General features: G+C 44.9%; 1 protein-coding gene across 2 annotated transcripts in view; it reads left to right on the forward strand.

Annotated features, from left to right (window-relative positions):
* Window positions 1-21,346, forward strand: part of INPPL1 (inositol polyphosphate phosphatase like 1) — an 818,513-nt gene that overhangs the window by 713,314 nt on the left and 83,853 nt on the right. The window contains exons 23-24 of one of the 2 annotated variants that reach the window (XM_069203762.1): window positions 1,636-1,791; window positions 3,686-3,761. In XM_069203762.1, coding sequence (XP_069059863.1) covers window positions 1,636-1,791; window positions 3,686-3,761 — 232 coding nt within the window. The remainder of the gene's footprint in view (window positions 1-1,635; window positions 1,792-3,685; window positions 3,762-21,346) is intronic. The other variant, XM_069203763.1, reaches the window with a different exon arrangement.

The raw sequence follows: 21,346 nt of genomic DNA on the forward strand, positions 1-21,346 counted from the left end.
AGGGATCTTGGCGTCATCGAGAAAAGATCTGACGAGGAGCAGACCCGATGATGAAGCATGACACCCAGTTGGGTGTGTGAGAACTCATGCTCCGAAGCTTAGGACTTCTTTTTTTTTTTTTTGTCCACTCTCTTTTCTCTTATTTTGGAACAGTGTATTTATATTTTTTGTCTTGTAGTATCATTATAGGGAGGCTATACACTGGACCAGTAATTCTCCCCATCCCTTTCTTATAACATCTCTTTCCTTACACATATCTTTCACTCCTTTCTCACCCATCTGCTGGAAAACAACCTAACCTAACAATGGAGTTGATGCCCACGTGCAATATCACTGAGAGGAGGAGTCACTAGACCTCGTGGCTTGAAAAAGGTCTTCGAAGAAAAACAACTTGTGCAACTCGGGACCCAACACTAGATGGCAGGAGTATGCAGTTCATGTGACTCTACAGCTCTACATGCCACGGACAGATGCTTACAGTGTAAGTAGCATAATTATTTTTCAGCATTGGTATCATTCATAGATTCACATGCGACCCACCTTCCTCCCCATCAAAGCTCCCCTTATTTTCCAATATTCTTTTTTCTCATTAGTGCTTGAAATTCAGAGGGATTGACACCTCTGTGGGTGCTGTTTGATCTTAATAAATGATGTAGATAAGTTATTGAAGTGAATGTTCTGTAGCTATTATAGGCTTTATATGTCCTTTTGTACTGCTTTCTAATTCTAATGTGGAACTCCCACTTCAACAACAGGGAATGATTCAAGCATATATATCTATGAAGGTAAGTAACTTATTTTCAACTCTTTTTTTGTCAGTTTGGAGGTAATTAGAACACTCATTCGAACTTCTAGTTATTGAGGCTATTCTGTAGGTATCCCAATAGGTGGCTACTTATTTCCAAGGGGTCAAATGCATCAGGAAACCAAACGCTAGAGAATTACAGATGAAACATATAAATATATTTTTACAACATAATAGACATTTGAGCTGTAAAATCTTGTGGATCATTGCATTTCACCATGAAATCTCTCCATAGAGAGGAATAACCACTTCTCTTTCTGTTTTACATCATTTATAGATTACTTTTAGTTTCAGAGTGATACATTCCCATTGTTTCTAACCTACTCATGCAGCATCTCCAGAGCAACTTTGTGGCCTAGTCACTGCCACAGCAACGTGTTGAAGCTTTTGCAGGAACATGTTTCCCTGCAAAACAAAAACAGGTTGTTAAATGCTTTGTGGTTTCGCTAATATGTGAAACAGTGTGGAAAAAATGCTACAAGATTATTAGCTCAAAATTACAGAAACGCAAAGTATAGGATATGCTTCAGCAGCTGGCGAGGAGTGAGGTGGCCTTGCTTTTTGTGCAAAATTATGAAAACAGTGGCTCTTCTAGGTGTCCATTTTTGTCTGAAGCCTGGTGAAAACATCCATACTATAAATTCCCTTTGTTTTAGGGAGAAATGCCTCAGAATGGAGAAACACAGAGCATTGGTGGCACCTGGCGACCACAGTTTTGATCATTGTGTCCGTGTCCGGTACCTGTTTAGAAAGTATAGGGCAGCCCAGCTTTGTGAAGCATTGATGTCCGTGCAGCACTCACAAAGCACGTCTTTGATCCCCCTCTCCAGGTGAGTGCGTCATAGCGCTGAAGTCTATGATTGGCAGCACCGCCCAGCAGTTTCTCACCTACCTCTCGCACCGGGGTGAAGAGACCGGAAACATCCGCGGCTCCATGAAAGTGCGGGTGCCCTCCGAGCGTGTGGGGACGAGGGAGAGGCTTTACGGTAAGAACATCTTTCTGGGCTTTCCCCCCTCTCAAGTGCACTTGGAATCTTTTTGCATCCCGGAAACGGGCGTAGGCCCCTTCGTCGCCCTGAATCTACATAATTGGTGTTATCATGAACACGAGGCCTAGTTAACTGAGCGTGTCTTGGAGCAGCACTGCTACAGTTCCTTTGCTGATGCTCAGTATTTAGAGGGCTCCACCTGATCTGCACAGTAGAGAAGCATTGACAGAGCAAACAGAGGTAGCTTTGTGTTACTATTAAAAACCTGTCTCTTGAGCACAGGCTTGTGACTTGTTTGTATAGATTCTGAATACAACAACGTGCTGTTAAATGCTTTTTATATTTAGCACGGAAGTAAGGGCAGGATGGATCATGCTAGCTGTGGCAGTAACAGACGTCTGTTAATTCTCTGTCAGTAATGCTGATTGTATTTAAAGTGTGAGGACAGAGCTGCAAGAAGATTAGGGTTTGATGCTTCAGCAGGAAGAGAAACTGTCATAATGGCTGTGATAATGAAAGCTAATACAGCCCGTACCATAAACTGAATTGTCTCTGGGTGTTTGGATAAGAAATGTAGTTATGTGCCCCATGAAACTGGGTAATTTTGTTGACTTTTGAGGATTTTATTCTATGTAGTGAAATGTCACAGACTGGACAGTACCGATGTATGACGTTGTAGCCCCATAGTATTGTTAACATTGAGGTCAATGAGAGCATAAATGAAATGTAGCCAGAGCTTTGCTCCTCTCTTTGGACCTCAGAGCACTGGTGATGTCAGTCAGCCTAAGAAGAGTGATAGGTCCATGGCTGGATCAGGCTGAGCTAGTCTCCCATCAGAGCCACAGAATACTGTTATTGACACCAGGGTGTACCTACCATGCAAGACAGCCCTAAAAAGTATGTTCCTACTTCACACGGACCTAAAGTGCGAGGTTTTCAGAAAAGTATTAGTGCATCCATTCCAGTACTGGAACCGGTTCAGAAGCGTTGTCTTCCCAATGTAGGATACCGAAAAAGAACAATAAAGAAGAAGAAAGATGAATCAATACCAGGTACTTCGGTTTTTCAAGAGCTGATAATTGCAGGCATCTCTTGTTGCTACCAAGTGTTGGCCTTCAACATTTGGTGATTGCTTGTAAATTAATGTTTGTCATTCTGAGGAAGAGTTTATGAAAAGTGCATTCTGTGTGGCTGCTATAGTCCAAATCAAGTAATTGTGTTTGTATTGCAGTGCTAGTCTGCTGTCTTTTACTGGTTTACGTGCTTTCCAAAAGAGATGAGTAGTTTACACAACCAAGGGTTGTTTACAGGTCACTTCACTATCAAACCCACCCGCTAATGGATGATCAAGATACATTGGCAATGATGACTAAGGTGAAAGGCACAATAGAAATGTGGGAGAACATATAGTAGAGCACTTGACGTAAAGTGAGTCCTGCACTAACCATAACAGCAGTGGACACCCAGGCTGTTGGAGAAAGAATGTGAGGATGCAGGAGTGTTGACCCTTCTAAAGAGACAGACACTCATGAAAGACCATAGCCACCTATTGCATCTAATACTTGGTGACTTTCCAGAGCACCAGGAACTGTTCTACCTGTATTGGCAGTGGAATCATTTTTCTTTGGAACTTGTCCAAACTTTGACACTAATGCCTTGTTTTACATCCTAGGGAAAACCCTGCTTATTATATAGTAGCATTTGTACTGCATTTCATGCCTCTAACAGAGATATTAAAGCACTTTTTGGACGGTCAATTAAATGGCTTTTCAATTAGTTGAGAATTGTTGGAAAAGTGTGTTTTCTACTACAGGGCCTATGTTTTGAATGTTGGGTGTTATGCTTGAGGTGACTTCTCAGTACGTTTTCTTGTGTCTCCATTCTCACCCAGAATGGATCAGCATAGACAAGGAAGAAAGTGGAGGAACAAAGGGAAAGCCACAAACTGTTTCACGAGAATATACCAGGTAAGAGCCTTTTCTGATCAGTTCTCAGAAACAGAAAAATAGAATAGGTAGGCGCTCCTTGTGTGACACAGTTTTGGGATATGTTCTTCTACTTAGTTACCTATTTCAGGCTTCGAGATGACATTGTTTGTGTAGTGTGCTACATAAATGTTATTTTAATTCATTTATTAAGTGTACATATTGGACACGAAGGCAAAATTGGCAGCGTTCCTTTTGTACCATAATATAGCATGGTATTTAAATAAAGGTATGAATCTTACACCTCTTCCCTCGTCAAATGTCTCTGTGGACTCCCAATACTTTTGTACATACTCTCCCTGTGTAGGAGTTCAGCACTTTATTCCCGTAAAGGGCATATGTGCTGTTTTATTGCTTTCTAATCCATAGTTTATCTTGGTTTCGATAACTCTGTACTTCAGCGCTCCAGGGACTGGTTTAGAGGAGGGCTGCAATTGGCATCTGCCAACATCTGCTCACCTCTGTAATCTCCTTTCTTACTACCAGTGTGGGCAGTGTCCCTTCTAGGCATCAACCAAGTCAGTAGTTGTGAGGCTGCTGAATGTCGCATTGGTTCTTTCCCCTTAATCTAGATTGACCAGTCACAATTACCTACAGCAGCATGTCTTTGTAAGATTCCTGTGTTGTGTTACGTGTATTTGTAAAGCACACGATCACCCACAAGGGTTTCCTGGTGCTGAGTAGGTGTGTGCCCTGCCTATGGTAGGATATTTATTGAAAAGCCAAGTTTTCAGCTTCTTGCAAAATTCAGAAAGAGAGGAGAAGGCTCTGATCTGGAGGGGGAGCTCATTCCACGTATTAGGAGAGATGTAAGAGAACGCTCAACCTGATCTGGTTCTGTATATGAGTGAGATGTTGCTGAAAAGGAGTCCTAAAGAGCAGAGGTGGAATAGGAGGCAACTGTTCAGGTAGATGAGGACTGAGTTGTTGAGTGCCTTGAATGTGTGTATGAATAGTTTGAATTGAGCATGTTTGTGTACTGGAAGCCAGTGTAGTACCCTGAGGTGGAATGTAATGCAAGTTTGATGAGGTGGAATGTAATGCGAGTTTGATGTGGAAGGTTGAGGATGAATCTGGCTGCCATGCTCTGGATTGTCTGTAGTGTTCTAGCGTATTGCTTGGTGATCCCAGCGTAGAGGGTGTTTCCATAGTCAAACTTGCTGGTGACTTGGTGCATGAGTGAGTTTTTTTTGTTTTTGTGTTGCTTGGAAGTCATTTGAAGTTGTTCCTCAGCACCTTCTGGGTGTAGAAGCAGGATGCAATGGCGGCGTTGACTTGTGCAGTCATGTCCAGTTTGCTTTAGATATTTTTTCCAAGGTTCCTGGTGTGGATCAGAGTTTGGCCAGCCATCAGTTGGAGTCCTATGATGAGGTGTTCTTGCCGAAGATCACTTTTTCTGTCTTGTCCATGTTGAGCTTAAGACAGTTGTCTTTCAGCCAGTTAGTTTCTTGAGTTATGCAGGCAGTTAACTTGTTTCTTGCATTTGGAGTCATGTCTGAGAGGAAGAATGAGTTGTCATCTGTGTAGGAGAAGATGTTTATGTTGTGTGTGTGTGTGGATGACATTGGCTATGGATGACATTGGATAGAGACCTCATGTATGCATTTAGGAGGGTGGGGCTGAGCTGTAAACCTTAAAGGACTCCGCAGATGAGTTTGCAGTCTTCCTTAGTAAGGTTCCAGGCTGACACCTTGCATTCTGTTCATTAAGAAGGAGGAGATCCAACGGAGAGTGGGTCCTTTGGTGCCAATCTCATGCAGGTGCCTGACGAGGATGGGGTGTGAGTCCATGTGAGGGTTGCTGTCTTTCCTCTCTTTCCAAGGATCATGCAGATGTCGTTTGTGACAGCAGTGAATGTTGTTTTTGTACCGTGGTTCGGCCTCAATCCAGACTGTGACACTAAAGAGCTGGTGGTTGCTGAGGTTGTTAATGAGGTGTCAGAAGATATCTCTTTTAAAATATTAAATGCAGTGGTAGTTCCTTGAAATCAATGAAGGACTTGAATGAGGCAAGGTACCTGAGATGTGTCAAAAACAGAGACGATGCGGGCAGCAGGGGAGGTGATGCGTCAAAAGAGCTACAGATGAATCAGTTCCTCACTGTCACAGGGGAGGTGATGCGTCAGTTCCTTACTGCTAGGCAGGGTAGTTGAGGTGTTGGTTCCTTACTGCCACAGGGGAAGTGATGCTTTGCTTGCAGAATGAAGTGTCTATTCCTTACTGCGGTGCCATGTTGATGAAGAAAATAGCGCCTAGGGACGATGCATCAGTGATGCATCATAAGTCAAGCCGCGATGCATCAGTGTCACAGCAATGACGTAGGTGTTGTGTTGGAGTCAGGGCGGTGCATCACGGACTCCAGTGATGCGGTGCTCAAAACCCTTGCGTCAGTGGTTCCTCTGACATTCTGCGACGGAAAGCTGGGGCCTGTGTGGAAACCCGTGGTCGATGCGTCTAAAGAGAAGTCTTGTAGTGCACAAGACCCTGCCTTTCCCTATCCTGCCCCCAGACAGATGCAGATGCAGTATTATTGCCATTACTACCCTGTTAAGAATCTCCTCCGGAACTACTTGGGTCTTGTATCACAGGTGGTGGTCTGGAGTGGTCCCCTTGGTCCTCTCTACTAGCTGACCAACTTGGGAAATTGGTTTTTGAATTGTAAGTTTGAAAATGCCACTTTTAGAAAGTGGGCATTTTCTTAATTAACCATTCTGTGCCACTCTTTGTCTGTGGAGTACACACTTGGATCAGGATGACAGCTGGGCTGTTTGTGTATTCACTCTAGACAGTCGCACAAAGCTGAGGTTTGCCCTGCATATCCTGATGGCCCATCACCAGGCTGATGGGTCTTCCTGAGCCAGAGTGGTGGCAGAAGCTGACACTTGCACCTGAATAGGGCTGAGCCTGTCCTTACACAAAGCAGTCTCCAACCCGCTGGAGTATGTCTGGGGGCACCAAAAGTTGTATTTTTAAATTGTGAGTTCAGAGATACCAAACCCCATATCTCTATCTGCTCCGAATGGGAAATTACACTTAAAAGATATTTCAAGGCAATTCCCATGTTACCTTATGGGAGAGATAGTACTTGCAAAAGTGAAAAACAAATTTAGCAGTTTTTTTCACTATCAGTACATGTGAAACACACCAGTACATATCCTATCCTTTAAAAACACTTCACCCTGCCCATGGGGCTGCCTTGGGTCTACTTTAGGGGTGACTTACATTTATTAAAAGGGAAGGTCTTGGCCTCCTAAGTGGGTGCATTTGCCAGGTTGAAATGGCAGTTTAAAAGTGCACACACAAACACTACAATGGCAGGCATGAGACATGCTTGCAGGGCTACTTACGTGGGTGGCACAATCAGTGCTGCTTGCCAATTATTAGCATTTGATTTACAGGCCCTGTGCACACCCAGTGCACTATACTAGGGACTTACTAGTAAATCAGATATGCCAGTCTTGGATGAACCAATCACCAATACATTTTAGGCAAAGAGCATATGCTCTTTAGCACTGGTTAGCAGTGTTAAAATGCCCAGAGTCCCACAGGTCATAATAGGAGGAAGAAGGCAAAACGTTTGGGGATAACCTTGCAAAAAGGGCCATTTCCAACAGATAAACGCTGAATTTCATACAGAAAATCTTGTAGGCGCACGGACAGACAATTGATTCTATCAGAAGCTGCCGACCAGGCTTCTCCAATGAGTAGCTCATGAGCTACTGGTTGCTCTCCAGCTACCTGTTAGTAGATCTCCTGTGTGAAGTCTAGTGTACTAAATTAGAAAAACTGTGCTTGGCTTAATATATGTATACTAAAATTGAAAAATGTATAAAAGAGATGAAAATTTGTGTATTTTGAAAACCGATACTCCTATATTTGAAGAAAAATGGTTGAATTTCCAAAATGTAATGAAAGGTGATATTTGAGTTGTAGGAAATTACCCTCTTTCTGAAATGGTTACTCCCAGTTTTTGCCTGCTGTCAGTATGCTTTGACTGTTTTCACTGGGATCCTGCTAACCAGAACCCCAGTGATTGTGCTCTCCTGCTGCTTCACCAGCTCAAGCAGGGGAAGGCAGAACAATGGATTTCCTGTAGGAGAGGGAGGCAACATCCTCTCCCCTTTGAAATAAGTGTGACATTGCTTGGGAAGGGTAGCCTCCCCAAGCCACCAGTATGCTTTGAAGGGCACATTTTGTGCTCTCCTTGCATAAACTGCATTGTACCAGTCCAGGGACACCTGGTCCCTGCTCTGGTGCGAACCTGGACAAAGGAAAGGGGAGTTACCACTCCCCTGTCCATCATCACCACAGGGGTGCTGCCCAGAGCTTCTCCAGGTGGCCAGTCGATTCTGCCATCTTGAAAATAAGATGCACAGGGAACCCGGGGAGCATCTGAGTGGCCAGGTCAGGCAGGTGATGTCACAGCCCCTTCCTGGGAGGTGGACACCTTGCAGCTGCCCAGACCCCCTTTTGGTGCTATTTAGGGTCTCCCTTTTAGGTGGGTCCTCAAATTCAACGTGCAAGATTCCAGCAGGACTCCTCTGCATCGTTTACTTCATCTTCTGGCCGCTTGGACTTCAACTGGACCCTCCAGGAACCGACAATCTGCAACTTCAGCGACGACTTTGCTCTGCAACAGTTTCTCTGGCTCCTTCCAGCAACTGAAACATTTCCCCAGCTGTGCATGCTCTGAGGACAGCTAGTTTTCAGTCTGCATAAGAAGAAGGAATCTCCCTTGGAGTGAAGGAGTCACTCCCCTGCATCTACAGGCACCAACTGCAACGACAACCAGCTGTGTGGATGTGCTCTCCTCTGGAACTACAAAGGAGACCACAGCACTCATGAAGATCAGTATTTGTACATAGTGACAGTAACAGTTGGTACAGAGTCCCCAAGATGTAAATTACAGTAGTCTTCTTAATGTTCCAAAAGATGATTTATTGCATTCGGTAAGGCACAGCTGTATTGCATTTATGCATATTGTGTATAAAATAATTTTTATACTCAACACTATTTGCCTTTAGGTAGTAGGGCGATTTGACCACTTGAGCACCAAATGAGAGCTAAAATTACACATAAGAAAACATTTTTGGATTACACTAGGAGATGCAGTATTATTGCCATTACTACCCTGTTAAGAATCTCCTCCGGAACTACTTGGGTCTTGTATCACAGGTGGTGGTCTGGAGTGGTCCCCTTGGTCCTCTCTACTAGCTGACCAACTTGGGAGATGGTAAGCCCTTGCCTCTCCTTGCAGGAAAGTACCCTGTGCACCACGACTCTTGGAGCTACCAAGGCTTGTTTGCTCCTCCTCCACGGGATCTTCAGGCTCTTTGTAGCCCTGGCCCCCAGCACTTCTTCCTGCAACGCACAGTCTCTTGCCTGCTGCTTCAGTGACGTGGGACACTCCTCCAGGGGTGCTGAGTGGGCCTCACTGCGACTCCTGTGCCTACTGCCAGGTTGCCCTGTGGGACTGCCGCCACCTTCGGACTCTCCCAGCTGCGGAGGGTCACCCTGAACTCCCTTTCTTGGGTCGAGTCCCCTGGACCTTGCTGGCCCTCTTCAGCCTTGCAAACCTTCTTGTCCATCTTTTGCATTTGCCGTAGGCTTGTTGGTGCTTTTCCAGCACCACTAACCAACTGCATCTCGACTACTGACGTGAGACATCACTTGCATCACTCCTGAGTCTTCTCTTCATCTCCGGTGCTGCTCTGCTGACTACCTTCGTCCATCGTCTACTTGGTCCTGAATCCACAGAAGGGTGGGTAGTGGTTCCTGCCACAACTGGACATTCCATCATGAACTGGACTTGGTCCCCTTCCTTTGCAGGCCCTCCTCTGTCAGGATCCACCTTTGGTTTCTTTCAGTCTTGGTTTGTTCTTGCAAAATCCTTTTCCAATGTCGACCTGTTGGTTTTGGGGAAAAACAGGTACTTACCTCTCCTCTCCTGGTTGCTGGGGGTCACCCTGGTACTTACCTTTTGGGGTTCCTAGTTCCTCCAGCTACCTTCTTCTGATTCCACCTCCATCCTTGGTTTTTGGGGTTGGGGAGATAAGAGTCTCACTATTTGCTATAGCTTTTATCAATGCCTTCTCTTCTCTTTACTGATTGCTAATGTGTATATAATAGTGTGTTTACTTTCCTCCAGTTGGGGGAATATACAGTATTCTAGTATTTGTGTGACTACAATAAAGTACCTTTATTTTTGTAACACTGTGTGGTTCTTTCATGTCGTTAGTGCTGTGTGACTGTAGTGGTATTGCATAAGCTTTGCATGTCTTCTAGATAACTCTTGGCTGCTCATCCACAGCTACCTCTACAGAGACCTGGCTTCCTAGACACTGCCTACATTTCAGTAATAGGGGATACCTGGATCTGGTATAGGGTATTAACACCATAGGCGTCCACCACACACCAGGCCAGCTTACTACATGAATAATAAACCATGTGGGATTGGAGTGATTTATTTCCTTCGTGCCAAGAGTATTGTAGCTATGGCTTTTATGTGTTAACCAGATAAAGGCATTGCAAATTGAGAAATAATGTTTTACCTTACTGTGGCAGGCCTGCCAGATGCACTAAGGTGATCATTGCTGCTTACGCCAGTATTGGAACTTTCATAGATTAACATTCTTGAATCATTCCCCGTCTTCGAGATGGGAGTCCCCGGTATCTTAAAAAGACCATTTCCCCAAAGACATAACAGCAATATCCTACAGCTCTAATCTTAAGTAACCTATCGAAGTTCTTATGTAAAAAGAGACCAAACTGCAGCATTAACCAATCAGATAACTCCACCCTCTAGAACCCTCTTGAGAGAAGCTCCAGTACCTCAGATTTTCTACCGCACGTCGTGCTCTGCTCATTTTGTTCCTGCTGAAGTAGATTTTGCCACTATATCTTGGTTTCTTCTTTATTATTGAGTGTTTCTTGTTCACACTAAGAATTTCTGGAGCCTGACTTTATCAGCATAATGTCTGACAGAAAGAGAAAAAGTCTCTTCAGAGCCTGCAGTACATGTGGAAAGAAAAGGCTCCACTCTGAGGATCCACATAGATACTGTATATAGTGTCTTTATCCTGACCATTCTGCTGAATGCAAGGTATGTCGTACTTATTCCTAAAAATCCTTAAAGGATACAGAGGGAAGACTGCTTAAATGGCTCCCAAAAGCTTAAAACAAGGAAGAACCCTGCCTCAGATTCTGACAGTGAGGAATCTTCCTGGTCTTCTAAGAAGTCCCAAAAGAGACAAAGATCGCCTCACTCTGAAAAGGGTTCAGGACAACCCTCAAAAACCTTTAAAAAGACTTCACAGGTGTCTGGTGAAGGCCGCAGTCTATCAACATCACCTTATACAAGGAAATCTTCCTCAAAGTCTAAACACTGCCCTTCAACTTCAAAGGAGCTGTCTAAAACTTCTTCAGAGCCTTCCACACCTCCACCGAAAGTTCTTACTACTTTCAGAAAGCCTTGTTCAGCCCGCATGACAGACTGACGACGACTACCGTTGACTAAGTCATCGTCGTCGACGAGAACGTATACAGCGGCTGCATCAACAACAACGTCTACGGTTACCAGCCTCTCAACTGTTGCTTCCTGCTCGTCGACGACGTCCATGTCGACGGTAACTAAATCCAGACCATCGACGATGAAGATAAGGATGTCATCGATGAGCAGAGATCAACAAGGTGTGCCAGAGGATATGGTCTATATCCCATGTTCCCTTATCTCTGATCTGCAGCTTATGTAATCAGACTACAAGAAAAGGTTTCCGTTGGCACCACAGTTGGAGAAAATCCCAACGGAACCTCCACCGTCTGTACCTGCCACCCCAGTACCACAGCATATGTTGTCGCCTAGATCGGCAAGGAGTACCCTGCAGAGAACCTTCATTCAGGTTAGTCTCCTCGGACGAGGAGAGAGACTAAGGGGATCTTCAGGACGCGCATTCTGATTGTGACAACTATATATTGCCAACCCCTTCATCTCCATCGTCTACTCCGGTGGACTCACCCCCAGGGGACATTGGGGGTTTGCATAATCTGCTTGAAAGAGCAGCAAAGAGATTTGCGCTGCCCATGCCATCTAAGCAGATGGACTGCTTTCTATACGGTTTCAGGGAGCCCTGTCAAAGAGTATACGCTCCCTACCCATAATAGGTTACATCTGGGAGGAAGGTCTCCAGAAGACGCTCCAACTTGCCTCATTGGTCACACGAAGCCAGACTCAGTCATAACCCAGGCAGCGCAAAGGCATTCAAAAAATCCATCAACGCCAATTTCAGAGCTCCCAGACAAGGAAGATAGAAGGCTGCACAACATTGGGAAGTGTTTCAGCTCTACGTCAGGGCTTATAGTGAGAGCAGCAAACTCTTTGGCGACTTTGGGCAGAAACGACAGGCAACTATGGGCTGATATTGCTCCATATCTGGACCATCTTACGGAAGATTCAAAGGTGGAAGTGAAGAAAATCCTTTTGGAGGGGGAGCGCACCTCGGCTGAGCTTATTGATTGCGCAATGGATATTGCTGCCACTGCTTTTCGACAGTTAGCAGGTGGGGCTGTGCTCCGACGACAAGGCTGGCTTAAGGCAACTTCCTTTTGATCGGAGGTACAAAATAAAGTCTTAGACCTCCCATTTGATGGGGAGGCACTTTTCAGCAAGTACATGGATGAAGCCTTGCAAGCGATAGAAACTGATACTACAGACACTGCCAGATCATTGGGGACCCTACAATTCAAAAAGTTGCCTTTTCGAGCCTCCAGGGGTCGAGGAATCCCATCATATAGAGGGAGTTTTCAAAACTTTTGTTATCCATCCATTGCGACTCAGCAGTTCCGACTGCAATATTCACAGACACAGCCACCCCAGGCGTCCTATTCCAGACCTCCCCATAGGGTGTAGAGCGCATCAGAGCAAGGACGCAGTTAGACGCCAATGACAGCTTTCAGGCTCCGGCTACATCCCCACCGCCAATTCACAGAATGGGGGGAAGAATATCCCACTTTTTTCAGAAATAACGTCGGACCATTGGGTATTAAAGATAGTTCAATTTGGCCACACTTTGGAGTTCATCTAAATCCCACCTTCAAGCCCTCCACATACCTTCCTTCAAAAGCATCTAAAGCAACTCCGGCTGTGGGTCGTGACCATGCTAAAGAAGGGGGCTATAGAGAAAGTCCCTTCTTCAGAAAAGAGCAGAGGTTTTTACTCCTGTTTCTTTCTAGTACATAACAACTGGGAGGGATGGCGTCCCATTCTCGATCTCAGGGACCTAAACAAATATCTCAAACGTCAAACCTTTTGCATGGTCACGTTGCAGGAATTCTCCTCCGCATGAATCACAGAGACTTTATGGCAACCCTGGATCTACAGGATGCATACTTTCATACACCGATTTCACCTGCTCCAGGAAAATTTCTGCGTTTCAGATCAATCAATGGTTTTTAAAAGGACTTTTCAGGGTTTTTCCTCCATTCAGACCTCCTCCCCCCTCGTGGAACCTGAATATTGTTCTAGCACAGTTAATGAAGCATCCATTCGAACCAATCCATCGTGCTTCGATCAAATACTTTTGTTGGAAAGTTGCTTTACTGGTGGCTCCCACATCAGACGGGTTAGTGAGATTCAGGCCCTCTCCATACAGGAGCCGTTTTTGCAGATCACACAAGACAAACTACTACTTCGCACAAACCTGCATTTCATACCGAAGGTCCCTTTGGATTTTCACATGAACGAGCCCTTAGTTTAAAAAAAAAAAAATTCCACATCCATCTACTCCTGCGGAAAGAGCGTTACACTCCTTAGACATTAGGAGATGTGTCAAATTCCACCTGGATAGGACTAAGGGCCAGATGTAGCAAAGGTTTTTACCCATTCTGTGTCTATGGGAAAAAGTTTTCGTACATATGGCCCTAAGTCCTTCCGCCGCTCCAATCAATTGTTCGTAGCTTACAGTGCACCCAGACGAGGTCAACCGCTCTCCAAACAGAGTATAGCCAGATGGATATCCTCAGCCATTCGTTTCTGCCATCAAGCAGCGGGCAAACCACTGCATTCATCAGTCTGTGCTCACTCTACAAGGGCAGTTTCTTCCTCAGCATCACTGTTTGCGGGGGTTCCTCTACAAGACACCTGTAGAGCAGCGACATGGAAAAGCTGCCATACATTTACACAACATTACTGCCTGGAAGCACTATCGCAAGGAGAGGTAGCAGTGGGTCAAGCAGTCCTCAGGAACCTCTTCAGGTGAAGGTGAGCCATCTCTTTCATCCCTCCATCCTGGATAAGGTATGCACATTGTTTAAATCCTGTTACTGTTCAATACGAATCCTATGCTTTAAAAAAACAAAAAAAAAGGGAAAAGTAGATTAAAGGGACAGAAGTAAAGATGAGGTGAACAGACGATATGTTGTTTACAGTATTGCCAAACGTTGTGACGTACATAGCTGCAATATTCCAATGTGCATAAGTACTGCTCGTTATCTGATTCAAGCATTGGAATCTATAAAAGTTCCAATACTGGAGTAAGAAAATTAGTTACTTACCTGTAACTGTAGTTCTCCAGTATTGGAATCTTTCATAGATTCACATGCGACCCACCTGCCTCCCCGGAGAATCTCACTTTCACCTCTCCCTATCTTTCTCTCTCTCTCTTCCTGTTCCTATCCTTGATGCACTTGTGCTTGGAAAATCTGAGGTACTGGAGCTTCTCTCAGGAGGATTCTAGAGGGTGGTGTCGTCTGATTGGTGGATGCTCAAGTTTGGTCCTTTTCTTAAAATGACTGATAGACTATGGCCCTTGTGTTGATATGTTTCCTCATTACTTGTGTAATTGTACCGGAGGCTCCCATCTCGACGACAGGGAATGATTCAAGCATGTGAATCTATGAAAGATTCCAATACTGGAGAAATACAGTTACAGGTAAGTAACTCATTTTCTTTTCTATAGTGATGACGGACGACCAGGTAAGTACAGGTCTGTTCCAGGGGATCCTCATCAATAGTCCTAAACATTGAATATTCCCGCTCCCATGCGGTGACCCCGGAGCATATGTAAAAAACACACATGTATTAGTATGAAACATATATGAAAACAAATAATATTTTTAGTAAATAATTTCCATACCAGAATCATGTATACATGTGTATAATAGCAATGCAGTCTATGTTGATAAACAGGCTAAAATGCTTTATTTCTTTGGAGTTTTTTTTTTTTTAAATACATCAACACTCTCCATTAGAATCAAAAAAGAAAAAACTTTCTGAAGCCCAATTGGGAGACATAGAAAATACAAGCAACACATCCGAAAAGAGAAAAACTACATTGAAAATAACAGAGCATTATTAGCCAATAGGCTGCATGCAAGTTAACACAGCAGTACCAAAAAAATTGGCACGGTGCCTTTAAGACCCTGAGAACCTCCAGTATCCCAACATGCCTCAGGGATGAAGGTGAGGTGACAGTTGGTTCACAGTTAGGTCAGTTCTTTTTTCCGGCTTCTTCTGAGAGGATCCTGGAGAATTGAACTCTCGTTTTTCTGAGTTTTTTTCACAGGAAAATATACTAAAAACATTGTTTTTTCCACTTCACTCGACGTCTTCATTGATTTCCTGAGTGAAGGGATCTTTTTCTGTCTGAAAAATGCTTTTTCTTTTTGTGAAGTGCCCTTCCTGTGGGAAGAAGAAGGCCCAGTCGGATCCACACTCTCTCTGCATTGTGTGTTTGCCTCAGAGTCACTGCCCTGACACCTGCAGACATTGTAAAAACCTGTCTAAGAGGACTCTGAAAGACAGAGAAAAGATTCGACTTAATGAGCTTCATGCTTTCTTACCGGCTGACGTCGATCTAGCTTGTCGTGCATGAGAGTGGCCTGTAGAAGTCCTCTCACACCTCCCCCCTGCAGGAACTGCAACAGCTAGCAGTGAGCCTCAAAGGCTCAGGCTTTGTGTTACAATGCCCCAGGGCACTTCAGCTAGTGGAGATGCCCGCCCCCTGGACACAGCCCCCACTTTTGGCGGCAAGACCAGGGGAGATTATGAGAAAAACAAGGAGTCGTCACTGGCCAGTCAGGACAGCCCCTAAGGTGTCCTGAGCTGAGGTGACTCTGACTTTTAGAAATCCTCCATCTTGCAGATGGAGGATTCACCCAGTAGGAATAGGGATGTGCCCCCCTCCCCTCAGGGAGGAGGCATAAAGAGGGTGTAGCCACCCTCAAGGACAGTAGCCATTGGCTACTGCCCTCCCAGACCTAAACACACCCCTAAATTCAGTATTTAGGGGCTCACCTGAACCTAGGAAACTAGATTCCTGCAACCTAAGACGAAGAAGGACTGCTGAACTGAAACACCTGCAGAGAAGACGGAGACACCAACTGCTTTGGCCCCAGCTCTACCGGCCTGTCTCCCACTTCTAAAGACACTGCTCCAGCGACGCGTTCCACAGGGTCCAGCGACCTCTGAAGCCTCAGAGGACTACCCTGCATCTAGAAGAACCAAGAACTCCAGAGGACAGCGGCTCTGTTCCACAAAGACTGCAACTTTGCAACAAAGAAGCAACTTTGAAACACCACACGTTTCCCGCCGGAAGCGTGAGACTTTGCACTCTGCACCCGACGCCCCCGATCGACTTGTGGAGAACAAACACCACAGGGAGGACTTCCCGGCGACTACAGACCATGAGTAGCCAGAGTTGACCCCCCTGAGCCCCCACAGCGACGCCTGCAGAGGGAATCCAGAGGCTCCCCCTGACCGCGACTGCCTGCTTCAAAGACCTGACACCTGGTAAAGACTCTGCATCCGCAGCCCCCAGGATCTGAAGGATCCGACCTCCAGTGCAGGTGCGACCCCCAGGTGGCCCTCTGCCTTGCACAGGTCGTGGCTACCCAGAGGAGTTCCCCCCCCCCCCCCCCCCCCACCCACCCCCCCTACTTGCCTGCTTGCATTGCTGAAGAGACCCCTTGGTCTCCCATTGAAACCTATTGCGAACCAGACGCTTGTTTGCACACTGCACCCGGCCGCCCCCGTGCCGCTGAGGGTGTACTTTTTGTGCTGACTTGTGTCCCCCCCCCGGTGCCCTACAAAACCCCCCTGGTCTGCCCTCCGAAGACGCGGGTACTTACCTGCTGGCAGACTAGAACCGGGGCACCCCCTTCTCCATTGAAGCCTATGTGTTTTGGGCACCACTTTGACCTCTGCACCTGACCGGCCCTGAGCTGCTGGTGTGGTAACTTTGGGGTTGCCCTGAACCCCCAACGGTGGGCTACCTTGGACCCAACTTTGAACCCTGTAGGTGGTTTACTTACCTGCAAAACTAACAAACACTTACCTCCCCCAGGAACTGTTGAAAATTGCACTGTCTAGTTTTAAAATAGCTTATTGCCATTTGTGTGAAAACTGTACATGCTATTTTGCTGATTCAAAGTTCCTAAGTTACCTAAGTGAAATACCTTTCATTTGAAGTATTACTTGTAAATCTTGAACGTGTGGTTCTTAAAATAAACTAAGAAAATATATTTTTCTATACAAAAACCTATTGGCCTGGAATTGTCTTTGAGTGTGTGTTCCTCATGTATTGCCTGTGTGTGTACAACAAATGCTTAACACTACCCTCTGATAAGCATACTGCTCGACCACACTACCACAAAAATAGAGCATTAGAATTATCTCTTTTTGCCACTATCTTACCTCTAAGGGGAACCCTTGGACTCTGTGCATGCTATTTCTTACTTTGAAATAGTACATACAGAGCCAACTTCCTACAGATATATATATATATATATATATATATATATATATATATATATATATATATATATATATATATATATATTTATTGTTTAAAAAACAAAAAGAAAACCTTACCTTAAAATGAGTTGTTCAGGCTGTTCTGGCAATTGTTATTCAGGCACAACTGTTGTTTAGACAGTAGTTGTTCAGTACTTAGTTGTAGAGACTTTTTAGTTGTTTAGCAGTAGTGGTTTAGGCTATAGTTGCTTAGGACCTAGTTGTTCTGTCACATATTCCCTCTATTAAAGTACATTTATCTGCCATTACAGCTTATCGTAAGTCGCCTTCTCAGAAATCCTTCTTTACCATGCCAGTAGTTAAGGATTTCTTAGAAGGCTTAAAGAAAGTTTTTCCACCCATTCGGAGACCCTCATCTCCATGGGAACTGAACATAGTGTTATCTAGACTCATGGTCCCTCCTTTCGAACCTATCCACAAAGCTTCCTTGCAACACCTTACGTGGAAGACAGCTTTTCTCGTAGCCATTACTTCGGTTAGGAGGGTCAATGAGATCCAGAGAACTGTACACGGTGTTCCATGATAACAGAGTCGTCCTGAGGACTCATCCATCATTCTTACCTAAGGTGGTGTCGGATTTTCACATTAATCAAACTATATCGCTTCTGACTTTTTTCCCCAATCCGGTTACTCCAGCGGAGGAAGCTTTGCACTCCCTGGACCTTAAGAGAGTGCTAAAATGTTACCTGGATAAGACAAAATTAATTAGACGATCTGACCGTCTGTTTGTTAACTATGGACACATGAGGACAGGCGATGTTGCCTCAAAACAAACTATTTCTAGATGGATAGTCTTATGTATCGTAACTGCGTATCAATTGGCTAACAAACAGTTATCGGCTAGGCCTAAGGCTCATTCTACAAGATGAAAAGCGGCTATTGCTGCCCTCCTTCACAATGTTCCTAACTCTTAGATCTGTAAGGCCGCTACATGGAGATCTGTACATACGTTTACTAGGCACTACTGTTTAGATTCAGATGCCAAAGCAGACGCACAAGTTGGTCAAGCGTCTCTGAGAAATTTATTTGCATAGTGTATGATATTTCCTGCACTTCTATTAGACAGTCCGCAGAGGTAAGGGATGGTCTTGCTAATCTAGTCAATGTTTATGACTATTGATGAGGATCGAAATAAAGAGGGGGAGGGACCGGGAGAATAATGGTCCAGTGCACGATCTCCCAATGATGATCCTAAAAAAATATACCGGTGCACTGTTCCAAGGAGAGAAGAATAGAGCCTAATCCTACAGGAGCGAGAACCCTCACTCATCACATTGGATGACTAGCATCATCATCGGGAATGCTCCTCGTTGGGCCGGTGCTGCAATGCCTGACGGGCTCCCCGAAGGGGGCTCTCAACCGTATTGCTCTGAGTGTAGCAAAGAAAAACAGGTCATATAGGTGAGCTACCTAAATCTGAATACCTGAGCAATAGGGAGAGAAAAGGAGTTAAAATTGGTTACCCATCTTGAACGTACATCATAAGTTTAATCAGCAAACATAAGATGAGGACCAAGGTTGAAATCACAGAAAAGAGTAAATGGGTGAGTGGTGATGCTCACTTACTCTTTATAAGAACACAAGAGTACCGAACCGATTCTGGTGCCTCACTTCGTGGGTCTACATGTTTCGCGCCTAGTGGTCCAGCCGGATCCATTTCAGTCCTTGTTTCCGCTGAGGAGGTCAAAGCTAATATCCTGAGAGAGGTGTTGCAACCTGACCAGATAGTTTCTAAGCCTCGTTTGTCATTTAATGAGTCTGTTACAGATAAGGTTTGGGGCACCTGGGCCAAACCTGGGTCAGGTCCACCAGTGCATTGCCAGGCACCATTGCCTTGGTCCAGGTGACCCTGCCTTCCTCACCCAGCACCCCACTGCTGAAAGCCTTGTCGTGCAGGGTTCAGCTAGTATACTGTACCAAAACGTTTTTCTCTCTACCCTCCACCACACATTCTTGGATGCGGTCCACCTGCTTTCAGGGAGATGTTCAGGCCAGCCTTATGGACATGCAAGTCAATAATTATTGATTATTTGGTCATAAAGGGGATGTAGCCTTTTAATATTGTTGAGGTTCACTATCAATGCGTGTAATCACACCTGACTCCTTCGCAGATGCTCCCTTGCATTGGAGCCTTTCTAGACACAATGCAGATTTGTATCTATACCCAGCGGAGAGTGCAGGGCTTTTGGGCTATGATCCCGATGTTTCATCCTCTTTCCTGGATCTCAGTGATGACTCCTCTAAGACTGCTGGAGATGATACCTTCCTGCATCCTGCTGGTCAAGCATGCCAGGTGCCTTATGCAGGCTCTGCAGTAGGATCTGAAGTCCCAATAAACACAGCACCAGCAACAATTAAAAGGTAGCTCATGCTGGTGCACACAGACAACACCATCTCCATGTGGTACTTCCGCAAGCAAGGTGGGTTGGAGTCATGTACACTTTACCTGGAGCCTTTGAATCTCTGGACATGGCTAGAAGGCCAAAGAGATTTACTGGTGAAGCACCACCTGGTTGGTTCCCCGGTTGGACAAATTAGGCTGATAAGGCCTTGGGTCTCACGTATTGCAGTTATGTGTGGAGGTGGCACTGTGCATTTTCCGTGAATAGGGAGAACCCTGGCTCGATCTGTTTGCCACTGCTAAGAAATCACAATGTGTTTATGCGTATGAGTTTCCAAAGCGTCACTGGCTCGGAGATGCATTCCACTTCAAGCGGAGCTCAGGATTCCTGTACGTTATCTGTTTAACTTCAAGAAACCAGATATGACGTCAACCAAATTAGTTGCTCTGATAGAACATGTCTGGCAACAAGGGAAAAAAAGCTTATGCAAACACCAGCTACTCTAGCTGTGATGGTACCATGGATAGATTAAAAAAGTCTAAAATTCCAAATAATACACCAGTATGCTTACTTAATCACCCTAAAGCAGACTCAGTTGTTTTGCATGTGGCTCAGAGGAGATCTGAGAACAAGATGGCATCCTACACAGCACCACTAATCTGACAAGACTAGAATGGATATAGCGGGAAAAAGATTTTCCTCAGTGGCTGCCATCAAGGATGGTTAAAGGTTAGTTACTTCCCTCAGCCCAAAGGCCCAGAATAAAATCTTGGACATGCTTTTCGACGGTAAATGGTTATTCTGAAAGCATATAGATGATGATGTCCAGGAAATCAAGGTGGACAGACAAACTGTCAGATTGCTAGGCGATTTGCAACAAGGTAGACCTCTCAGTTCTTTTCTGGATGAAGTAGACTTCCATTACACCAAGGTTCATATCGGAGCTACAGCTATTCACCATATAAACGACAAGAAAACCGCCAGAACTATGCACCACTTCGACATCCATATTCCTGAAGACAGCAGCCAGAATCCTACTTGAGGGAACCACAGAAGCGGAAATCCGGGTAAAAAGGCCAGGATGCTATACATCACAACTATACATCACTGATCATCTTCTGGCACTGAATACTAAAGAATGCAGTCTAATAACATCAGACTCCATAGCAATCAGAATGCCCACCTTCCACAACAACTGGGATGCAATCACTCTGGCGAAATGGGTCCTATATACTATCCTGTACTGTTACTCGCTGGAGTTTATTCAACATTCTGCAACAGTACCACCTTGGCAAATAAAACACAATACCTGCATTTGCTGAACGCAGAAATTCAAACTATGCTATGAAAGAAGGCTATAGAAATAGGCCCAAAACACCATAGAAATGCACAAATTTACTCCAGATACCTTCAAGTAAA

This window comes from Pleurodeles waltl, chromosome 8 (genome assembly GCF_031143425.1).
Source record: "Pleurodeles waltl isolate 20211129_DDA chromosome 8, aPleWal1.hap1.20221129, whole genome shotgun sequence".
Classification (NCBI taxonomy): domain Eukaryota; kingdom Metazoa; phylum Chordata; class Amphibia; order Caudata; family Salamandridae; genus Pleurodeles; species Pleurodeles waltl.